General features: G+C 36.5%; 2 protein-coding genes across 4 annotated transcripts in view; one reads left to right on the top strand and one right to left on the bottom strand.

Moving 5' to 3' along the window:
* The first annotated feature begins 2,779 nt into the window (after positions 1 to 2,779).
* pi4kaa (phosphatidylinositol 4-kinase, catalytic, alpha a) overlaps positions 2,780 to 23,690 on the top strand; it is a 75,092-nt gene continuing 54,181 nt past the window's right edge. For 2 of the 3 annotated variants that reach the window (XM_087269534.1, XM_087269533.1), the window contains exons 1-14: positions 2,780 to 2,961; positions 5,851 to 5,967; positions 8,318 to 8,411; positions 8,510 to 8,598; positions 9,329 to 9,401; positions 10,893 to 11,155; positions 11,948 to 12,014; positions 13,668 to 13,819; positions 13,904 to 13,969; positions 14,046 to 14,142; positions 16,457 to 16,648; positions 20,378 to 20,478; positions 21,051 to 21,180; positions 21,278 to 21,407. In XM_087269534.1, the coding sequence (XP_087125660.1) occupies positions 2,866 to 2,961; positions 5,851 to 5,967; positions 8,318 to 8,411; positions 8,510 to 8,598; positions 9,329 to 9,401; positions 10,893 to 11,155; positions 11,948 to 12,014; positions 13,668 to 13,819; positions 13,904 to 13,969; positions 14,046 to 14,142; positions 16,457 to 16,648; positions 20,378 to 20,478; positions 21,051 to 21,180; positions 21,278 to 21,407 (1,667 nt within the window). In that variant the 5' untranslated portion in view covers positions 2,780 to 2,865. 3 annotated transcript variants of the gene reach the window in all.
* Positions 19,504 to 23,690, bottom strand: part of zfyve16 (zinc finger, FYVE domain containing 16) — a 270,886-nt gene continuing 266,699 nt past the window's right edge. Inside the window, exon 6 of the transcript XR_015500680.1 lies at positions 19,504 to 19,690. The gene's annotated coding sequence lies outside the window, so the exon portion shown is untranslated. The remainder of the gene's footprint in view (positions 19,691 to 23,690) is intronic.

Here is a 23,690-nt window from a genome sequence, read left to right as displayed (position 1 = left end):
AGATAGATAGATAGATAGATAATAAAACTCTCAAGAGATAAAGAGATTCTTTCCAAAATATTTTTTAAAAATGGAATTTGACGTGAGAGTAAAGCGAATTTGATGCGCAAATGTATCGAATTTGACACGCAAACGAATGAATTTGACGTGCGAATAAAACGAATTTGACTCGGGAATGAAGCGAATTAGACACACAAACAAAGCAAATTTGATGCGAGAATGAAGCAAGTAAACTTAAAATGTCTACTCGTATATTTTCACGTGAATAGCATGAATTATTTATGCGTGCCACGTCTGGTGTGAACAGCGTAACAATTGTGTTGTTACAGCTCATTTTAAATAAGTGGTTAGAACAAGCAGCAAGAGTCATTTTCTGAGTTTACGTGAAATCCAAATATGGACCTTGTATGTAAAATATGCAGATTTAATTACATAATTTGCATAAATTACCATATATTAGATTTCTATGTGGGACAGATCTGGTCAGAACCTCTTAAACGCTGATCACGAATCAGTACAAGCCTTAAAAATGATTCAGCGTGCTTATTTCTTTAGTTTCTTTCTCCTGCTACCTCAAGACATTCTTACAAATCTGTAAAGACTTACAGAGGTATAATATTCAGCGGGTTTTATATGGTGTCCCAACATCTAGAATTATACCGCAGACTGACATGTAACGGGTTGGAGAAAGTGAGGTTACGCTTTATTTTAAGGTGACGTGGTTATGATATAACTATTGATTTAACTACTGAGTACCATTAATTAATTACATGTACTTTACTATATGGTTGAGGTTAGAATGTTGGTTGGGTTAAGGGTTATGCATAATTCATTGTAATTACTTATGTAATGTGTGTAACTACGTCACCTTAAAGCTCACTTTTCGGTTGTAAATCAAAGTGTTCACACCAGACCTGAGAACTCCAGTGGCTTAACTTGTAGTATGCAACTGTTTTAGAGTATGAACAATATGTATTTTGCCCTGTCCGCACATCGTTATGGAAGTTTTATGGGAATTTTACAAAATATCATTTGTGCCTGTGGTTCTTGACTCAGTTGAAAGACATGTTTTAGATATACTGTAGCGCCATGTATCTGAAAGATAACCACGCTTCAGCCAAAAACTTGATATGGTGTTTTTTGGGAGGGGGGATTTTGTGTACAGTATGGCTTAGCTGACCCATGTTGGGCCAGGAAACGACACTGGGAGAAACATAGGATTTTATTTTGTGTTTCTGTGAATGCATTCCAAACGTGTGACCTAAAATATGCATTACAATTGTGAACAAAAGAAATGTATACAGTGTGCCTTCAGCTCATGTTGTAATTAAAAATAAATTATGCTGACTGTTCAAAATGAGTCTGTTTTGTTTCATATTCCAAAATAAATTAAGCATACTCCATATATATATATATATATATATATATATATATATATATATATATATATATATATATATATATATATATATATATATATATATATATATATATATATATATACCGGCCACTTTATTAGGTACACCTTAATAGTACTTTGTTGGACCGCCTTTTGCCTTCAGAACTGCCTTAATCCTTCATGGCACAGAATCAACAAGGTACTGGAAATATTCCTCAGAGATTTTGGTCCTCATTGACATGATAGCATCACGCAGATGCTGCAGATATGTTGGCTGCACATCCATGATGTGAACCTCCCGTTCCATCTCATCTCAAAGGTGCTCTATTTGATTGAGTTCTGGTGACTGTGGAGGCCATTTGAGTTTAGTGAACTCATTGTCATGTTCAAGAAACCAGTCTGAGATGATTTACGCTTAATGACATGGAGTGTTATCCTGCTGAAAGTAGCCATCAGAAGATGTGTACACTGTAGTCATAAAGGGATGGACATGATCAGCAACAATACTCAGGTAGGCTGTGGCACTGATGCAATGCTCAATTGGTATTAATGGACCCAAAGTGTGCCAAGAAAATCTCCCCCACACCATTACACCACCACCACCAGCCTGAACCGTTGATATAAGGCAGGATGAATCCCTACTTTCATGTTATTGAAGCCAAATTCTGACCCAACCACCTGAATGTGGCAGCAGAAATGGAGACTCATCAGACCAGGCGACGTTTCTCCAATCTTCTATTGTCCAGTTTTGGTGAGCCTGTGTGAATTGTAGCCTCAGTTTCCTGTTCTTAGTTACAGGAGTGGCACCCGGTGTGGTTTTCTGCTGCTGTAGCCCATCCACATCAAGGTTAGTCTGCCTCATGCTCTTCTGCAGACCAGCTGGAGCCAGTCTGGCCATTCTCCTCTGACCTCTGGCACCAACAAACATGTCACGTTTAAAGTCACTATAAACACCTTTCTTAGATGATAGATAGATAGATAGATAGATAGATAGATAGATAGATAGATAGATAGATAGATAGATAAATAGATAGATAGATAGATAGATAGATAGATAGATAGATAGATAGATAGATAGATAGATAGATAGATAGATAGATAGATAGATAGATAGATAGATAGATAGATAGATAGATAGATAGATAGATAGATAGATAGATAATAAAACTCTCAAGAGATAAAGAGATTCTTTCCAAAATATTTTTTAAAAATGGTAATTACAAGAACCATTCACTAACTTGTGAACTTCAAGGTATAGATGTCAAATACATATGTATCATTGCACTATAATGTCAGAAGAAAAAAGCGGAAGCGTAAATGATGCTGCACTAACACAGAGGCAGTGACCTTGTCAAATGTGCGCTCTGGCTTTCCGTATTTGCAGCTCTCATCCGCTGTCAGCAGACGAGCATTTCATTTTAAGATGTAGATATTTGTTTGTCGTTTTTTAAAATATTGAATGAATAATGTCGTCGAGAGGGACGTCGCGGGGTTTTTACTTTAACACTGTGCTTTCTCTCGCGCGCTCACTGGCTGCTCATCGACCCGCTCCGATCGACAAGGTGAGAGTTTTACTTCCTATTAGCATCTGAAGCTAACAGCTAACAGAATCAAAACAAACCATCGTTTATAAAAAAGCCGACGGGCTCACTTGTGTATATAAGCCTTTTAAACACGCTTATGTCTAAATGTTCAAGACCAGCAATTCAAAGTCACTGACATTAGCTTTAACATATAGCTTAGCCGGTTTTACGTTCTTTTGCTTTAAACATTCAGAAGTTACTGCTTATTTTACTAATACTTGTACAATATTAATAAAATGTACAGTGCTGGATGTAAGATTTCAGTGTGATTATCAATATAATTATTGCTTATTTGAAATTATTCGTTATTCCAGTTTATTACAATTAAACTAGTTGTAGAATCAATGACAGCATAAAGCGATATTGATATGAATATAGTAACAATAACAAATACTATTGCTACTACTACAAACACCAATAATAATGTTTTCCAGTTTATAAATGTAGAACATTTTGGAGTAAAATGTTTAATTATAGATAGATAGATAGATAGATTGAATCATTAAGGTGATAGATAGATAGATAGATAGATAGATAGATAGATAGATAGATAGATAGATAGATAGAAAGATAGATAGCATCGTTAACATGAGAGATAGATTGATAAATAGAATCATTAATGTTACAGATAGATATAGATAGATAGATAAAATCCTTAACTGTATAGATAGATAGATAGATAGATAGATAGATAGATAGATAGATAGATAACTAGAATCGTTAACTTGTGTAGATAGATAGATAGATAGATAGATAGATAGATAGATAGATAGATAGAATATCTAAAAAAAAAACTAATACTACTAATACTTCCCTTCTTAGACTTTACAGACCTGAAACTTGCCTACAGCACTTATTCATTGTTGCTCTTATTTGTGTAAATTGCTTCCTTGTCCTCATTTGTAAGTCGCTTTGGATAAAAGCGTCTGCTAAATGACTAAATGTAAATGTAAAATGTAAATGAATAGAGGTAAAGTTGGTTTTATATTCGCACATACGTTCATTTAGAATTCTCTATACTGTTTGCCATGTTACTTTGAATATTCGATCAGAATTAGTATGCCAGTATGACTTGAAATCAACATTAACACTGTTTATTTGACCGTGAGCAATGTTGTACTTTGATAGTCATTGGCTGCTAATATGATTTCGCTATTTAGAGTTTGCAAATAATACTTTTACAAAATTATATTATTAAGGGGGAAGTCTGAATCTGCTATTATAAAACCAACTTTACCTCTACAGTATATAGATAGAATCGTTGTTGTTATAGATATGATTTTTAACGTTATACATGATAAATAGAATTGTTAATTATGTAGATAAATCTAATCATTAACAGTATAGATAGATAGAATCGTTAAAGTTAAAGAAATATAAATAAAATTGTTTATTATGTAGATAGATAGATAGAATTGTTAATGTTATAGATGGATAGAATTGTTAATTAAGTAGATTGATTATTAGCTAGATAGAATCGTTAACAGTATAGATGGATGGATGGATGGATGGATGGATGAATAGATAGATTATAGATAGAATTGTTAAGTGTAGATAGATTGATAGATTTGTTAATAGTGTGTATAAATGGATAGATAGAATTGTTAATTATGTAGATAGATAGATAGATAGATAGATAGATAGATAGATAGATAGATAGATAGATAGATAGATAGATAGATAGATAGATAGAATGACTTTAAAAGAAAATTACCAAAGTATTTAATTGACTGTGAATACTTTTGTACTGTGATTGTAATTGATTGCTAATATCATTTCCTTCAAAATAATATTTTTCTGAAATTAAAGTCTTAAGGGGAATGTCCGAATTTTGCTTTAAGCTCATTTTTAGCATATTTTTACTGACCGGATGTGAAGAACTAGACAGGTGTTGCAAACTCTATAGAGAGTTCAACTGTAGGCTTAGTAATGGCTTAGTAAATGTGTGCAAAGTTGAGCTTTTCATAAAATCAAAATATGCTGGTGTCTAAAATTCACTTTTGCTGGCTTAATATACGCTTTTTGCAAGCCTTTTTGAGACTTGTTATCAATAGTATATTTTAAGGGGAAGTTTAAAACTTCCCTGTACATTGCTGAACTTAATCCTGCATCACGTTTTCATTATGTGTATTTTCCTATTGTATTATTACATGGTGAAGAATTTGGTGTTCAGTGTTTATTTTTGTGTTTTATGTAATTTTTATTATTGTTTTGAGCAACAAAAAAAATTAGGTATGCCGTTTGTTCAGTTTTCTTATTTAAAATGAGCTGAAACAACACATTACTTGAATTTTTGTTTGAAACAACTCAATTGTTTTATGTTGAATCCACTTAAATTTGTAAAAACTAACAAGTGAACTTAATTCCTTTGTTTTCCCAGCACAGTAGATTTTGTGGAACCCAGCTTTTTTTTTACAGTGAAGCGTGATGTATTTTTATCTTTAGTTTTTAATTGTATTTAGTTTTTTTAATATTTAATTTAAATATTACTGTTTAATATGCATTTTTATGTGACATGCTGTGAATATTTGCTGTCTTTATGGCCATTTTTGGCCACATTATATTGTTTTACTGAAGACGTAATGATTCTCTTTTAAATAAATATGTTAATTTGTTTTGATTGAGTAATTTCAGTGCTTTCTATTTGAAGTATAGCTTCCAAAGAAACATTTCCAATTGTCCAAAAGCATTTTAATGATTTTAGCTAATAAATAAATGATTGTAGTGGTGTGATCTTTTTTTTTTGGTTCACAAAATATATGATGAAATATTTTTACAGATTATAATACTGACACAAAAAGAAATCTCCCTGCTTCGGCAATAAAAAGTATTTCACAATTTTTTAAAATGCACATTTGTTAAATATAGGTCCAGAAGCTACAATGCATGTGTCCTGTGGACATCCGTGGTGTTTTCCAGCTGGACGAGCGGAGGAGAGATGCTGTGATCGCACTTGGGATCTTCCTAGTGGAGTCTGAGTTGCAGGTATTGGTTTAACATAGTCAAACTATATGTTTCATTGATTAAAATCAGGACTAATGAGGCACATTTAAAGCACTTTAAAAACACTTTTTTCCCCAAAATATAATAAAGGGATAGTTAACTCAAAAAAGTTCCTCACTCTTTACTAACCAGGGTGTCCGCGGGGCTTTAAAAAGTATTAAAAGTTGATAAATCAAAAAGCTATAACCCGGAAATGGTATAAAGAAGAGCCACCAACTAAAGATAAATGGTTTAAAGTTATAGCAGAAGTTGAGGAAATGTAAAAAATGACACATGCACTTTGATTACAGGGCTCGAAATTAACTTTTTTACTTGGTAGCACCGGTGCTCCCAACTTCAAATATTTAGGAGCAACAAAAAAATTTTAGGAGCACCAGAAAAAATTTAGGAGCACCCACCAAAAATGAATGAGCACAGCTGCAAATTTTAAAGGATTTATTGTATTTTAAAACAACATTAATAGGACTGACAAAAACCAGAAACAACTATCTAACTAATGCTGCGAAAACATTGATATTTGTGTGCAATAATTCCAAAATGAATGTTTAATAATTATAGAATATTAATAATAATGAAAATGACAATAATAGTAACAATGAATTCCATTTCTCATTATGATACTGCCTTGAATGTGCATGAATGTAGGTTATCTGCTATAAAAAGTCTTTACTTACTTTATGAAAAATAATTATATAGTTTGCATCAAACAAAAATGAAGCATTGCAGTAAGAAATATTGATTTTGTACTGCTGTTTTTATATGCATGTCAATTTAATAAATAATATTTCTGCTACAAAACAAACAAAAGATTATAATAAATCATTCAATTCAATGATGAAAGCTGCAAAGCCGTCATCAGTAAATAAATAAAAAAATAATATACACCTCAAAAAAGAATAGACAAAAGAAAGTAAGTAAAGTCTCACTTCTATCACTCTTTAAAAGTTTTGGTTTCAGTTTGTGTCAATTTAAAGGTTCAGTCTGAGATGATCTTCATTTTTCTGTGTTAGTGGAAAGCAGGCGAGTCAGCCGACCCAATTTATGAGCAGGCAGAGCAAGATTCTTGCGGTAACCATCGGCCCAATACCGGTCTTTGTTATGAGCCGCAGTTTCAGTGTAAACTTAGTAAAGGCAAGCTTCTTTGGCGATGATATGTACAGTATTAGATTGGACTTTTAGCGGACATTTGCGCTGAACACGCAGTGAATGCAACGCATGGAGATTCTGGCACCTTCTCCAAGAAGCGCGTACTCGATTGATCTCAGCTGGCGGATCATTATTCACCACGTGACGTGTCATGATCGCTCTCATCTGCGCCTCAACTTTAGGTGGGGTTTGCAAACCTGTGTGCTTTAAGTTTTTACTCTTCAGCTGTTTGCATTTCCCGTGGTCATTAAAGCTCCTTCCCTGTCATCTGACAGCTGAATACCTTGAGTGAATGACAGCTAATATGAACCAATATAGCGGCAGGGAAGAGCGGATCAGCACGTTTTTACAAAAAATCAAAACAGGTCGCACTACAACCATTATCTGCAGTCGCACTAATGCGCCCAAATATATTATGAGGTCGCATAGATTAATTTTCGGGCGCATATGCGACCAAAATGGTCGCAATTTCAAGCCCTGGATTACAATTAGAGATCTTTGAAAAGAAATGGAGTGAATGGCTGGCTTTCTCCTCGACGACAATATAATTATTTAGAATTGAACATTTACATAATTCTAAAGGTTATGCAGAATTGTGAAAATATGTTTGGCAGTCTTTTATTATATTTTATTTTATACTTATTTATCTATTTATTTTCATGAGGTTAATTTAATATTTTTAAACATGTATGTATGTATGTAGATATACATGTGTTGTATTGGCCTATATAAGTTTGTATACATATGTATGTTTATGTGTATATGTATTTTTTATTTGTTTTGTTCCTACTGGTTATGTTCCTAAAATATCAATAAAAACTAAGTAAAAAAAAGTTGATAAATCAATTATGAGAAAATGAAGGTCCTTAAAAAGTCTTACTCATGTTTTTAGAGGTCTTACATTTTGTTTAAGCGTTGTCCGAAGTGTCTTTAAAAAGTCTTTAAAAGGTATTGAAATTTCCTTTAGGATTTCTGCATATGCCCTGCTAACACTCAAGTGGTTCTTTTATGAATTGCTTTGCTAAACAAGATATTCTGAAGAATATTGGAAAAAAGCAGCCATTGACATGCGTAGCAGCAACTAGGGTTGACAAAAGTATTGAATTTAATACCAGTCGCAACTGAAATGTAACATTTAAAAAAAATAAATTTTCACTGGTCTTCAATGGTTTATTTTCTCCTCCAGCACAAGGATGCTATTGTCCCGTACTTGTTGGTTTTGCTAAAGGGATTGCCCAGGGTGCAATGGATCGAGGAGAGCTCAGAAAGGAAAGGACGAGGTATGAATCATCTACCTGTTTTTTATTTTTATTGTTTAAATCTCCTCACTACATTCTCAAATACTCCTGCTCTCACTGTCCACTCATCCTCTTTTCAGAAGCGCTTCCCATTGCGGAGAATTTCTCCTTCTGTTTGGTGACGGTGCTCTCAGACGTGGCCCAGATGGATGAATCCATGCGCATCCAGGTGTGTTCATGAGGATTCATGCTTTACTTGAGGAGTTTAGTTTGCCTATCCTATTTCTTCTATATATGTTTTTTTATGTATAGGAATACTCTCACTGTATTTGCGAAGGCAATTTTAAAGGGGACCTATTGTGCCTCATATTTCTGTGAAGTTTCAGCTCAAAATATCCCACAAATAATTTTGAAACTGCCTCTTTTATGCTTTGATCCTGATTGTGGTGTTTTGGTGACTGTCGCTTTAAATTCAAATGAGATTGTGCTCTTTTCAAAAGAGGGCGGAGCTACGAAAGCCTATGCATCAGCATAGTGGCAGATTCAAAAGCAAGACTAATGTCCTATGCTAATGAGGGAGAGATGGTCACTTATGGGAGGGGCTTCTCCCTCTGATCACACATACAAAGGGAGAATGTCGAAGTGTTTTTGTCAAGTGTGATCATAAAACAAATTCATGCATTTTATTATTAGAAGCTGGTTATATTCAGAGACTGTAGCCACACAAGTGTGTGTAAACCTCTTATTAAAGTGATTTTTGCATAATAGCTCCCCTTTAATGTCTCAAGCAAATGTTTTTTTAACATGGTGAAATGAAAACAGGTTTAGTTTAAAGGTTTTATTGCATGACTAGATGTACATTTGACACAACAGAATGACATCCCGCACATCATTTTCATTTATGACGTGTCAAATTAAGAGCGACAGCTAATATTTTTATTTCCTCTCAAATATTTCAGATTTTGGAGGCTGTGATGAACCTCATTCAGGTGCTACAGGAAACATGTCAGAACATCGAGGGCCAAGATAAAGGTCTGTGTTTTTTTCCCACCTGGAATACCATGTGAAATTTCAGTTTATTTGACATTTTATGCAAAATTCATAGCTTTTATAGTCATTGCAAGACAGTCAACAGTTTTTAACGGTTGTTTTACGCTTGTTTTAATCTCGTTTTACACTTATTTGCTTATTTGAAAAATTAAAACAATTAATTGAATACTTAAGACTATTCAACTGATTATATTTTAATTAAGTTACATTATCGACGCTTATGAAAAACATTATGAAAGTGAAAATAGTCACAGTAACCGTTCGCCGGAAGTACGTGGTGGACACTTGGGGCCCTATCATACACCCGGCGCAGTGTGGCGCAAGGCGCAGCGCAATACTCTTTTGCTACTTTTAGCTTGGCGCAAGGGTCATTTTGAGGCGTTGCGCCACACTGTTTAAATAGCAAATACATTTGCGCTCAAATGTGCGCCCATAGGCGTTCTGGTCTAAAAAAGCAGGCGTGTTTTGGCGCGTTGCTATTTTGAGAAACTGTAAATAGTCTGATCTTTAGACCAGAACAAAGTCGTCTATTGTCTGGCACAAAGTGCGCCTGGCTTACACACTACACACAAGATGCAGAGCAATACGCAAATATCTTTACATATGAAAAATATATAATATATTAAGGATATTTATATACATACATATATATATATATATATATATATATAAGGATATATACAGGATATAAATATAAATGATTAAAATATTACAAAACATATTAATTTCTAGCCTACATGAAGATTTAAAAACCACTGCCTTACTTTCTTCATCTCGGGAGGCTTTTTCAGTTCATTCAATTTGCTTTTGTATAATGTTATTATTATTAGCAGTATTATTTATTATATCCATATTTATATTTGTTTTATTAAAAACAAGTTTAGATTTGTCCACCTGTCAGGTTTTAGACCATATGGGGCATGGTAGGTGTATTTGGAAATAACTCAGTATTTTGACCTCACTTGGTTATTATTGTTCATTTATTTGTTTGCTGAAAATTAGAACTGAATTTAGAAATAGTTTTGAAACAAATCTTTGCGCTTAACAAACTAAATTAATTAATAATAGGCTAATTGATGTCTGTGCGTAAAAGTTTCCCTATCCACGAGAGCAAAAGCGAAAGTGAACTTACTTTACGTTAAAATGCGCTTATGGCGCGACGCAGCTGGCTCTTAAAGGGAATGTGAGATGAGACTCTAATTGGTTTATTCTCAAAACACACCTTTAACTCATTAAGAAAATAAACTCAACCCTTTTAGACCATGCGCCTTGGCGCAAAGCGGATTTTCCCGTCCTCAAATTAGCAAAAATGCGTTCTGACACACCCTGAAAGCGTTTGCGCCCTGCGTTTTGCGCTCTGCTCATGGACTGTCAAAATAGAGCCCTTGATGTGCAATATATATTTTAAAAATCATAAAGTTGTTATTTTTCATTGCGGAGTACAAAATACTCTCTTCTGACTTCCCTTCCCAGAATACCTGTGTAAATACACCGTGCCCTGTCTGCTCGGTGTGGTGCGAGCGTTTGGCCGCTACAGCAACACAGAGGAGCCGCTGTTGTCTAAACTCTTCCCCCGGATCGTTCCTCAGCCTCCAGGCACCGGCGACGGCGCAGAGGTGACCCGACGGAGATCTTTTAATGATTTCCGCTCCATCCTGCCCAGCTCACTCCTCACCGTTTGCCAAAGTGACACTTTACGCCGCAAAACCAGCAGCACTTCCAGCATCTCACAACAGGTACAGACTGCATTTCTTCTCTTCACCGGCAGGTGGCGTCTACTGCTGTAAAATACAAGCTGGAAGATAAACCACACAAGTGCTGCTTTAGTTTAATTGAGATTCTGTTGCCCTTTTTGTTTGGATACAATTTACTAAATCTTTTGTTTTGATTATATACAGTTGATGTCAGAATTATTCGCCCCCTGTTTATTTTTCCCCTGTTTAACGGAGAGAAGATTTTTTTCCAACACATTTCTAAACATAATAGTTTTAGTAATTCCTTTCTAATAACTGATTTCTTTTATCTTTGCCATGATGACAGCACATAATATTTAACTAGATATTAATCAAAACACTAGTATTCAGCTTAAAATGACATTTAAAGGCTAATTACTAGACAGGTTAGGGTAATTAGGCAAGTCTTTGTATAGCGGTTTGTTCTGTATACAATCAAAAAGAATATTGCTTAAATGGGCTAATACAACGGTCTCAAGCTCAATTCCTGAAGAGCCACAGCTCTGCAGATTTCAGCTCCAACCACTTCCAACTCACACCTGCTTAATAGTCTCTAGTAGTCTTGAACACCTGTGCAGAGCTGCGGCCCTCCAGGAATTGAGTTTGAGACACGTGAGCTAATAATATTGACCTTATAATTGTTTTTTTTTTTTGTTTTAAACAATTTTAAAACAATTTATTCCTTTATTCCAGCTGAAATAAAACAAATCAGACTTTCTCCAGAAGAAGAAAAATTATAGGGAATACTGTGACAATTGCATTGGTATTTACTCATGACCTGCTTGTTTTTTACAGGCCAGTCCAGAACGTGCTGGACTTCCTCCGAGTTCTCCCTCTGACCCTTCTGCTCCTTATTTCGAAGGTGAATTAAAAAATATAAACAAGTTTTTCCACAGTTCTTAAATTCAGTCTAATTCAGTGTTTTCAATTTTGAGGTAATTAAAAATAAATAAATAAATATATATATATTACACACACACACACACACACACACACACACACACACACACTGCAAACAGGTCAACTAATAAGAGAAAACGGACGTTATATCGTAATCAAAACGTCATAACGCCACGATGCATATTGTGACATTTTTGCATCGCAATAAATCGTTACACCCCTACTAAATAGTGATTGTTCATACGATTTATGTTTGTAGCTACATGTTTTTATTGTTCATGACTAGGGTTGTAACAATATACCGGTATGACGGTTTACCACGATTTGAACGTGCACGATTATCATACCATGAACAATTGCATATCAACGGTTTTAACCCTTAAAGACCGAGACAGCCGCCCGCGGCTAAAAATAAGTATTGCTCTTAAATGTTTAATAACTTTTGATCCGCTGATCCTATTCATACAATTCAAAGATTGGCATAAAGAAGAGAATCTCAGCTTTCCAGTGCTGTATCACATAACATTCGCGGACTTTCAGAGGCTCCGGAATCAGTGCGGTTACGTCATCAACATTTGACAACGCTGATTTGACAAAGAAACGCTCGTCACTGTGTCTCCGGACAAATCAGACATGATACATTGATGCATTGTCCCTCCTCCATGCCCAGATTGGTTCAAACTCGCTATATCACAACCAATAAGCATAGGTTTCGCTTTTGTTTGTGGACCAACATGAGCTTTTTGAACAACACAGAATGAGAGATAGGCATACATTTCTGCGCGGCTAAATAAAACGCAAAAAAAAAAGTTTTGCATGAAATAATTCTCATACTAAGTACTTTTGCATGCACAGCAGCACAGAAACATGACAAAACAGTGACACAGCAAAGACGAACTGCTGCTCTTGCTGTTTTCAAAAGACGCAAATGAAGATGCAGCTGTTTGTCTGCATTGCATACAACCACATCCAAATCCATGCTGGCACATAGAACCTAAGGATGTTCCATAATGAATCTAGTTTCGTTATGTAACTATTTATAGTATAGTAAATATTTATATCTATTTTTTACTGAGGATTTGCACCATGTTTATTTGGACTTTATTTGGACTTTGACACATTATTTATTATTTTCTTATTTTTATTTGTTCATTGTAAGTGGTGTTGTTTATAATAACTAAAAATATATTATATGGAAAAAGTCAAATTTGCTTCACTGTTCTATTATTTTGTAACATTTGTAACATACCGTATACCGCGAAACCGTCAAACCGTGGTATTGTTTTAGACGATTATCATACCGTGAAAAATTCATACCGTTACAACCCTATTCATGACTGACCTTTAACGTTATATGGCACAAAATAATCACTGTTTAATGACGTCATGTTCCGGGAAAACAGAAAATGTGTGGTGCCCGTCATTCACGGTAACTTTTATTTCCTAGTTTTGTTCCGGGAGTTATTCATCTACAAATTAAAGACTAATTACACCCTTAATACATACGTATATCATCTTACAGTTTAAAATCTTAATAAAGTAAAATGTGTAACTATTTGTTTCTGTCTAGGTTTATTTGGTTTTTTTTTAACTTGTTCATGTTTTTGTTCTCCAGCTGCCTCGTATCTGCCCGACGGCAGTGCTGTGGACCCGGACTACTATTTCTCCACCATCAGCTCCAGCTTCTCAGTCTCTCCGCTCTTCACAGGCAGCAACAATAAAGAGTTTACCGTACCGCTGGATTTACTGAGGCAGCTTCTGCAGATGGTCTGTGTTCTGCGGCGTATCTAGAGTCCATCATGTTCTTCTGCCTTCAGTGTGTTTACCACATTTCTGTCTCTTCTCCGATAGGTCGAGCAGTTTGTGTCAGAATCCTTCATGAAGACACTGGATCAGGCCATGACTGAAGTTCTGGAGGTACATGCTTTGATTTCAACTCTTCTGCTTTATTTATGCTGTTAAAAACAAACAAGATTTCTGTGTTGATTCGCAGATCAATCCCACGGCTTATCTGTACTACAAGACTTTCAGTGACCCGCTGTACGTGGCCATCTTTAAAATGCTGAGGGACTCGTTGTATTATATGAAAGGTAATTTTTAAAACGCATTTTTTGGAAACACTTGACTTGAAGGGGTGTTCAGAAGACATGAACATGTCATGAAACCTTTATAATCATGACATCACACATTCGCTCACAGTGCCATTCGCTCAGTTCTGACATTTTAAATGCAACGATGACATTGTTTGTTATGAAAGCTTGACATATTTTCTGCTGGAAGGGCATCCACTGCGGAAAACATGGGTCTCAAACTCGCTGCTTGCATTGTAATTGCATTGCCTCACACAATAAACATTACATATATTTCCATATGATGTAAAAGTAGTCAAAACAAATGACAACAACACAGTGTTGCTTCTTTTTCTGAAACAACAGCACAGCGGATAGCAGTAAATCTAATTAATATTATTATTATTACTGTTATCATTATTATTATTATTTATTACTGATTGATTTATTTTAATTTTAATTTTTAGTTGGTTTGTTTTATCATCTTATTTTGTGTTAAAAAATCCAATCTTCTTAAAATTCTTTATTTAAAAAAAATATTAAAATAAAAAAATAAACAAATGAGAAATTATTAATGAATAATATAATTAATCTCTTGTGGAAAACCTGATGCAGCCTAGCCTTACCCAGGCTCTGCCTCCAGCGGCCCCCAGCTAAATTGAGTTTGAGACCCCTGGCGTAAAACATATGCTGGATAAGTTGGTGGTTCATTCCACTGTGGCGACCCCTCATAAATATGGGACTAAACCGAAGGAAAATGAATGAGTGAATGAATAAATGAACTTAAAATATATAATTACATCACAACCTGTTTTTTGTTTTTGTCGTGACAACTTAACGTTACCAAGACAACAAAACTTGTCATAAATCTGTCATAAACATGATTGCTGTTTAGCGTTAGCGATTTTAAATTAGCATTTTAAGACAATTGATATTTTCCTAAATAGAGGAATCATAACTGGTAATAAAAATATCACACACATTGTCATTACATTGATATGAAATATTATATATTTAAAAAGCTATTCTCCGAACATGTGATGGTGCACCTCATTAACCAGGACGTAACAAGAACGTAGCACGGATAGAAATAGTAGGTGGCTTTCGGGGAACCAGGAAACTTCCCTGTTGGCCGCTCTTTAACTTTATAACTAGATGGTTTTGAAGATAATAATGTCATTTAATTCTGTTCTGTTCTGTTCTGTTCTGTTCTCTGTGTATTTATAACCAGTGTTGGGAACGTTTCTTTAAAAGAGAAATTAATAGTGCCAGACAGAATTTGCGGACATTTTTGCTATTTCTGTGGAGAATTTTGTAAAAAATCTGCAGATTAATGCAGAATGATTTTAGGAGTTTCATACCTAAAAACGTAATCCATGAAATAAAAAATAATACCTTTTCAACTTTTATTTAATGTTTACACTGCAAATCCTATTAGAGCCGCTTATTTGGTAAACGAAGCAAGTCTCTCAAATAATATATCTACTAAAAGACAGAATTAATGACTTTACAAATTGTATTGTACTTAAATCATATGAATATTTTAATATTACTATTATTTTATCACAATATAATTCTTAAAATTAATTTAAAAACTGAATAAATTTAAATTTACACACAAGTAAATACATAGACTCAATGATAAATTGAGTCTTTGTAAATACATAGACTCTGCCGTTTACCTCAGGGAGGGAAAAGCCATAGTTCTGAATCCTGGGCGTTGGTGTACTTTGCCTCTGATTGGCAAACGATGGAAATAAACTCAATCTAAGCCAATCATCATGTTCTCAAATACACCACATTCACAGACGCACCAATCATCATCACTGGTTGGTTATGTGACCCGCCCCAGCCCTGAACACATACAAACACACACCCCAGAGAAGGAGGGTTCCTATGGCTGGCTGAGAGAGACGCTGCTCACATGAAAACAACTTCAGCCTTCTCAATTATATTAACGCATATTTTTTTGTCAGTAATGGAGAGGGCGTTGTAACAGGGAAACAGTAATTCGTTAATAAAGATGAAGGAAAGACTAGTGGTTGCTGTTTGGAGTTTTCCAGCGCTGTATAACTTCACAAATCTTGAATATCACAATTTTATTATAATGTTAAAAAGCAGCAGGCCTGGAAGTAAGTCAGTCTTTTTCTTGTCAACAAAAAGGCAGTGTGCTGTGCCTTGCATTCATAGAATGGAAAAGGGTGCACAGTGTGATCGGCCACTAAGAAAGTGTTGTATTTAAATAAAAGTGTTTTATTTACATTAACCAAATCAGTCACGCTTTTTCTACAGATGTTTTATCACATTTTTTGCGCATTTTTTTTTGTGTGTGCAGATCTGCAGGTGTCGTTTGTGAAGGAGGTCCATGACTTTGTTCTGGAGCAGTTCAGCAGCAGTCAGTCTGAGCTGCAGAGGATCCTGCACGATGTGGAGTATCTGCACAGTGAACTGAACCCGCTTAAGCTGCGCTGTCAGGCCAACGCCGCCTGTGTGGACCTCATGGTGTGGGCCGTCACGGAAGAACAGGGTAAGACTTGACAGAGAAATACACCACAACACTTATGTCTTGTGAACAGCGGTGTAAAGTAACATTACAAATACTCAAATTTCTGTAATTGAGAAGTTTTTCACCAGTTTTTAAGTGGTTTTAAAAATGTGTACTTTTGCTTTCCCTTCAGTACAGTTTTAGTGCAGTATCGGCACTTTTACTCCACTGTTTTTTATTAATCTGCAGCCACTTTTTTATTGTCGAAAAATCGAAAGATCACTCCTGCGATTCCAGTCCAATCAAATAATAATAATTTTCAACCGTAATGAACAATTTCGAGGCATGTTTGGAAGGTGTCCTATAGAGTTTAGTTTCTCTGTCTGAGCCCAAGCCCACATGGGCAGGGCCGTGATCGAGCATTTGTGGGTCATTACTTAGGCCGTACGCTTGTCCCCCTTCCCGTCTCTCCCGGCGGCCCGCACTCACACCATATCAGGCCTCGGCACGCTTACGTCATCGATGCTGCGCTGTTCAGTGAGATGTGCTCTCTATGGCAAACCTTTTAAGCATTGAAATCTGTAGGAGCCATTTTTTGTGTTGTAGTGATTTATGTTGTCCACTAGGTGTCACTAGCTGAAAACTATAACTAAGGTGCCTGTGTAAGCGAGGAAGAGCGTCAGGTATGGGAAAGCACACGGTTTTTGACCGTGCCACAGAGTAATTTGTTTGCTAGCCAGAAAACAGCAGTGTTTAGATATGTGCTGTGTATACATGGAGTGAATGTTATATTGACATGATAAAGAAGAAAGGAGAAGCAAAGATTGAGGCTTTGTTTAATTCACCTGCACAAATAAAGACATTCTGCTTAAAAACAACTTTAGCATGCATGGACTCTGATTGCACGCGTGAAATACGTGCTCACCCCCATTTCTGGCGATAACAGCAATGGAAGGCTGTTACAAAATCTTTGTTCTGACTCCATAAATATATTTAGAGATATCTCTAATTATATTTTGACTAGTCATAATTATAATTCGACTAGTCAGAATGACAATTAGAGATATCTGCAATTACAATTGTACTAGTACGAAATCAGATTGGAGATATCTGCAAATATATTATGACTAGTCATATTCCTCCATTGACTTCCATTGAAAAATATTTGCAGATATCTCTAAATGAGTTTTGACAAGTCACAATTGTAATTAGAGATAGTCAACGTAATCACAGCTGTGAAACATAACCAGCTTTGTCTTTTTGTAGGAAACACACTTTAGTTCTTTTTAGGGTAAGAGGTTTTTGAGTCAAAACTGTAGGGATAGTTTACAGTTTGACCCAAAGAATGACCAGTCTGGTAGATAAAGAAGAGCCGGAGTCAGAGAGTTAAATAAATAAATCAAGTTTACTGAAGATAGTTTGCAGTTACATCAGCAGAAGCCAGCTTCAACACTCGCAATGAGTTCCTAGGCCGCTCTGCTTACAATCACCAATCAATAACAATTATACTCTCACATAACGTCATTAACTGCGTCATACATATAGGTGCTCTAACCTGATTGGTTAAAACACAGAGACTAGGAAAAGTTCCATGTGGGGTTCGTGCGTATATTCTGAACAATATCTTAAGCATAAACGTCAGACATCCCTTAGACTGATTAGAGCTGACTCCAGACCTGTGAAACGGATCAACAATCAAATAGAACACACACACATAAAGTACAATCTGTTTCCTATGTACTCTCAGCCGTCTTTATCAAAACTGGTTAAAAACCGCTATCATCTACATTCAGGCAGTTATATTCTTACTACACAAAGTCTATCTTGAATAAAAAGTAGAATCACTTAAAAAGATTTAACCGTAAAAATAGCAAAATCACTTTAGACATTTTAGACAATATTAACTCATAGAAATAACAATAGAAACAGTTGCTTCTAGGGATGTAACGGTATTGTAAATACCGTCATACCGCAATATTAATTATTTTCGATATTACCGTAGTCGCATGACTCGGTAAAACTATAGGTCTTCTGAGAAAATTTGCTCAGGCGAATGAAGCGAACGGGAGGTAGCGAAAACTACAGTTCCCATCAGCCCATGCTTGACCATCATCCCTTGCGGTCTGTTGTCGCTACAGATCCAGTAATGCGGAAATGGAGTGTGCTGCTAGAAGCGGGGATGAAAAAGAGCTGGAAAACTCTAAAGCGGGTGTTGTCGCCGCGCGCGTACTGAATAGCGGTGTTGTCGCGCGAGTTCTTATCAGCTGTGTTGTCGCGCGCGTACTGAATAGCGGTGTTGTCGCGCGAGTTCTTATCAGCTGTGTTGTCGCGCGCGTACTAAATAGCGGTGTTGTCGCGCGAGTTCTTATCAGCTGTGTTGTCGCGCGCGTACTGAATAGTGGTGTTGTCGCGCAAGTTCTTATCAGCTGTGTTGTCGCGCGCGTACTGAATAGCGGTGTTGTCGCGCGAGTTCTTATCAGCGGTGTTGTCGCGCGAGTTCTTATCAGCTTTGTTGTCGCGCACGTACTGAAAAGCGGTGTTGTCAGCACTCTGTTCAGATTGATGCAGACATGAGACCTCTATCTCACTCATGGTTTGTCCTCTCAAGTGGGGGAAAGACAATGCACAACGTTACCCACTGCTGTCAACCTGGGCCAAGTCATATCTCTCTTGTCCCAGAAACCTCAGTCCCAAATGAGAGGGTTTTTTTCTGTTGCAGGGGACATTGTAAATACCCAGAGATACCAGCTTTTACCAAATTATATTTATATGATAATTTTCCTTTAAACCCATCTCTATCTAAGTGAGTGAGTGATTAAATGTTGAATGTGATGAGTTTTCAACAATACTAAATTGAAACTTTTTTTTTTTACATGGTTTAATAGTTTTTTGTTATTAAAATTGAAGTTCCTGTTTCAAAGCTTACAGATAGATGACTAATTTGTATGTCATTGACACTTTTGGCACTTTTTTGGAGTATTTTCATAAGTTTTGTTTTTTCCTGTAAATGATTCAATAAATACCGTACCGTGACATTCATACCGAGGTATTACCGTACCGTGAAATTCTGATACCGTTACATCCCTAGTTGCTTCCAGTCCTCAGCCCTCAGTTCCACTCAAGGTCTCCGTGACCTCTGACCTAGTATGATGGCTTCTGAAAATAGTTATAAAGAGACAGGCAAATGCACTGAACATTCTTATATTAAGCAATGTGTTAACTTATTCATTAATTAAAATCAATTCACAGTTAAATACTGAGAAACACGATGATGAAAAGGATAAACGTTGGTCCATGATGAGACGGATTGCAAAGAAGAAGTCAAAATCCTTCAATGCCGTCTATAACTGAATGTGTGTCAGGAAAATCGAAAACAAAGCCACCTGAACCGCGTTCATTTTTGGCACCCCCCCGGATGTGCAGCGCCCTTAGCATATGCCTATGGTGCCTATGCCACGGGCCGGCCCTGAGTTGCCTGAGTGTTGTAAATATTCGCGCTCACCTCCCTCGCGACAGAGCGCATAGGAGATAAATGACGTCAGTACATAATAACCGGTTATGATTATTACTGAACCGATACCGAATTGTCCACGTCTGCATCGCGGTGCACCGAAGAAACAATTAATTTTGACACCCCTACTATTTACAAGATACTTGCTCTACGTTTTTGATGAGGTAATGGTACTTTTACCTGAGTGTGATTCTTCGGTAGTCTTTCTACCACTGCACATGACCCTTCTAACTCTTCATATTTGGGATTATTTCTGTCAGGCGCTGAAAATCTCTGCACTAAACTGTCAGAGAAGCTCCAGTCCAAGACGTCCAGCAAAGTCATCATCGCCCACATGCCTCTGCTCATCTGCTGCTTACAGGTGCGTCTTGACTTCTGGACACTTTGGGATGCAATATGACATTTCATAGGGCCCTGTGATTACTGCAGCGTCAATAGAAATGTGGAAATCAATTATTAAAGCTAAACTTGCTTGATTTGATCAGTGGTTGATTTCATTAGAATGGTTTCTAGAATGGCAGAACTAATGCTCAGTATGTAGAAGTCAGGCTTTCCTTTGGCTTAGTCTCTTATTTATCACAGCGGAATGAACCACCAACAATTCCAGCATATGTTTCACGCAGCAGATGCCCTTCCAGCCTCAACTCAGCACTGGGAAACATCCATACACAATCATTCACACACACACACTCATACACTACAGCCTATTTAGTTTACTCAGTTCACATATAGCGCATGTGTTTGGACTGTGGAGGAAACCGGAGCACCCGGAGGAAAACCACGTTAACATGGGAGAACATGCAAACTCAGAATTGCCAACTGGCCCAGCTGGGACTTGAACCAGTGACCTTCTTGCCAACTGTGCTAACCACTGAGCCGCCAAAATAGATTTTAATTTCTGGTGTATTTGTGCTCTGTGTGTTGTTGAATCAGGGTCTCGGCCGGCTCTGTGAGCGTTTTCCTGTGGTGGCTCACTCTGTGACCATGTCTCTACGAGATTTTCTGGTGGTTCCTTCACCTGTACTAGTGAAGCTCTACAAGTACCACAGTCAGTACACCACAGGTCAGATCATCTCCTGATTTTGGTCTCGTCAGAAGTAGATTAATGCTGCCCTTTACTTTAATTACTTTCAAACAAACTCCCATCTTCAACTTAACAGGAGCAGGTGAGATCAAGATTCATGTCACCAACGAGCATTCCCAGTCCACCTTCAGCTCGCACTCCAGCAAGAAGAGCCAGCCGTCCATGTATGAGCAGCTCCGAGACATTTCCATCAACAATATATGCAGGTAAACCTCATCTGGACTCAAGAAGTACGTGAGGTGACAATTAGTCCCAGCCAATAATTTGTGTTATATTTGAAGAGTTTGATTGCAAAACGCGATAAACAACATTTTTTGGCATTTGGATTTTATTATTGGAAATCACTGTTCAGATGTGCCTTAATCTATGTGTGAATTGCTGCCATTAATAACATTTAGGAATGTACATTTTAGGTCGAGTACAAAATGTATTTTTTCACAAAACGCGATATCCGCCAGACCAGTTTCTTTACAAAGTGCGATATAACCAGGGCTTTACATTAACACCCGCCAAATGCGGGTCGATTTCGGCGGTGGCGGGTAAGACAGACACTCCCACTTGCCACTTTGGCTGGCTGAAAATAATTTTCCCCGATAATAATTCTTTAAAGCAGGGTTCGACAATAAGGATGGTCCTATATGCATGCACAGGCGATCGAGAAGCAACACGACTGACAAAAATAATTGCATTCGTAACTTCGCGCGAGCAAAGCAGGTAAATACCGAATGAGAGCTGAGAACAGCTGAGGTGTGCGTGCTCCCGTTTCCTTTTGTGTATCAACTGTGTCTAGAAACAACTGATGCGATCGGTTCTCTTTCAAATAGGCTGAACAAAAAGGGAGGAACATGCACCCACAGTCTTGCTGCTTTCAAGAGTTCCAGAGTTGACTTATTGTAAGCAGCGCCAGTTGCTTTCGCTTTAATTATTCTTTGAAAAGATAATTTATGGGTCTATCATTAACCATGCGTGTGTGTGGTCACACAGTATGTTTTTTTACCTGCTTTCTTTTGCATTAATATGGTTTAATTATCTTTTTTTGCAATAACATTGCTTTAATAGGAGATTAACTCCCCATTTATGTGTAGTTAACTGGTGATCTGGAACCTTTAGCCAGGATATATGACTGTACATATGTTTTGTTAAACAAAAAGTATAGTATTCAGCTATATTTTGCATGTTTTCGCACATTTAAAATTTGTGGCTAAGAAATAATTAACTGTTTATGTATGGTGTGGTCTGATATAAATTGGGTAAATCCTTCATTTTGTGCTCTGAAAATTATGAAAACTAAATGTAATATATGAAACCCTGACCCATTTGCTCATGATTATTGAGCAAGCTCATACACGACACACAGAAGGTGAAATGAATGAGGAGGCATGTAGAGATAACGCAAACTCTAAATAAAGTAATTTTAGCATGTCAAAGTCATATTTATGTGTATAAAATATATTTTCCCAACAATTAAATTGTGGCTAGTGAAAATGGCGAGTGGCTAGTAATGTTGGAAAACTACTTGCCACAGTGGTTGGTGGTCAAAAAAGTTAATGTTAAGCCCTGGATATAACAGTTATAGAACGTTCAGGATGCGGCGCGAGCTCAGCATCCCCTGGAAGGAGAGTCACCGCCGGTGAAGTGCTCCGAGTTTACTCATTGATTTAGCGATAGAAGATGAAGCCTTCAACTTCACAAAAATGTATAAAAACGCTAAAAAAGTGGACCAGAACAAAATACGTCTGTCAGCATTACACAAATGCAGCAGGGAACGAGTCTCCGCTGATGTCAAGAGGAAGACCAGGGAGCACTTTTTTTTCCCCCATCACAGGATACCTGTCTGCAAGGCGACATTTCAAAGTGTCCTTTGTAAGTTTATTTTGAAAAATAATTTCTTACATGTAGCTGAGTAGCCTATCTGAAGATTTATTTATGCGGTTGCACTTATTATTTATAGCCTAAAACCTCTCGTTAGTTCTTGTTGTTCTTGATTTACTATAAGGGAACGTAAAGGGCACAGGTTGTTATGGAGAAAAATAAACGGTCTTGCTTTTTCACAACAACCAATAAATAAGCTATTATTATTATTATTATTACAGTATAATAATTCATTAAAAAAATCACAGGGCGAGGCGAGCTTGTGTTGCGGGCTCGGTGCCACAGACACTGCGGCTCTGCCCGCGTTGATCATACAGGTTTGGTTTTTAGCAGCAGTGCGAAGGAGCTGCCCTCCACTCTTTCTGTAACAAGCTACAAGTTGTTAGTCTAACTAACTTAATCTTACTTATCAAACAAAACATTAATTCACTAGCTATTCTTAATTATATTACTGTAGTAGAATATAGCCTAAGGTGGATATAGCGTTTTTGTTTTGTTTTGGTTGTGAACGTTCTGGCCAAGTTTAACTCAGAATCTTATTATTATTAATCAATCTTTGTGTATATTATTCCATATATTTATGATGTATAGTTTTTTTTAACCAATATAAGATGTTT

The sequence above is a fragment of the Danio rerio genome, chromosome 10, assembly GCF_052040795.2.
Source record: "Danio rerio strain M-AB ecotype USA chromosome 10, GRCz13ab, whole genome shotgun sequence".
NCBI lineage: Eukaryota > Metazoa > Chordata > Actinopteri > Cypriniformes > Danionidae > Danio > Danio rerio.
Note: the sequence above shows the minus strand (reverse complement) of the source record. Positions and strands in the feature narration are given on the sequence as shown.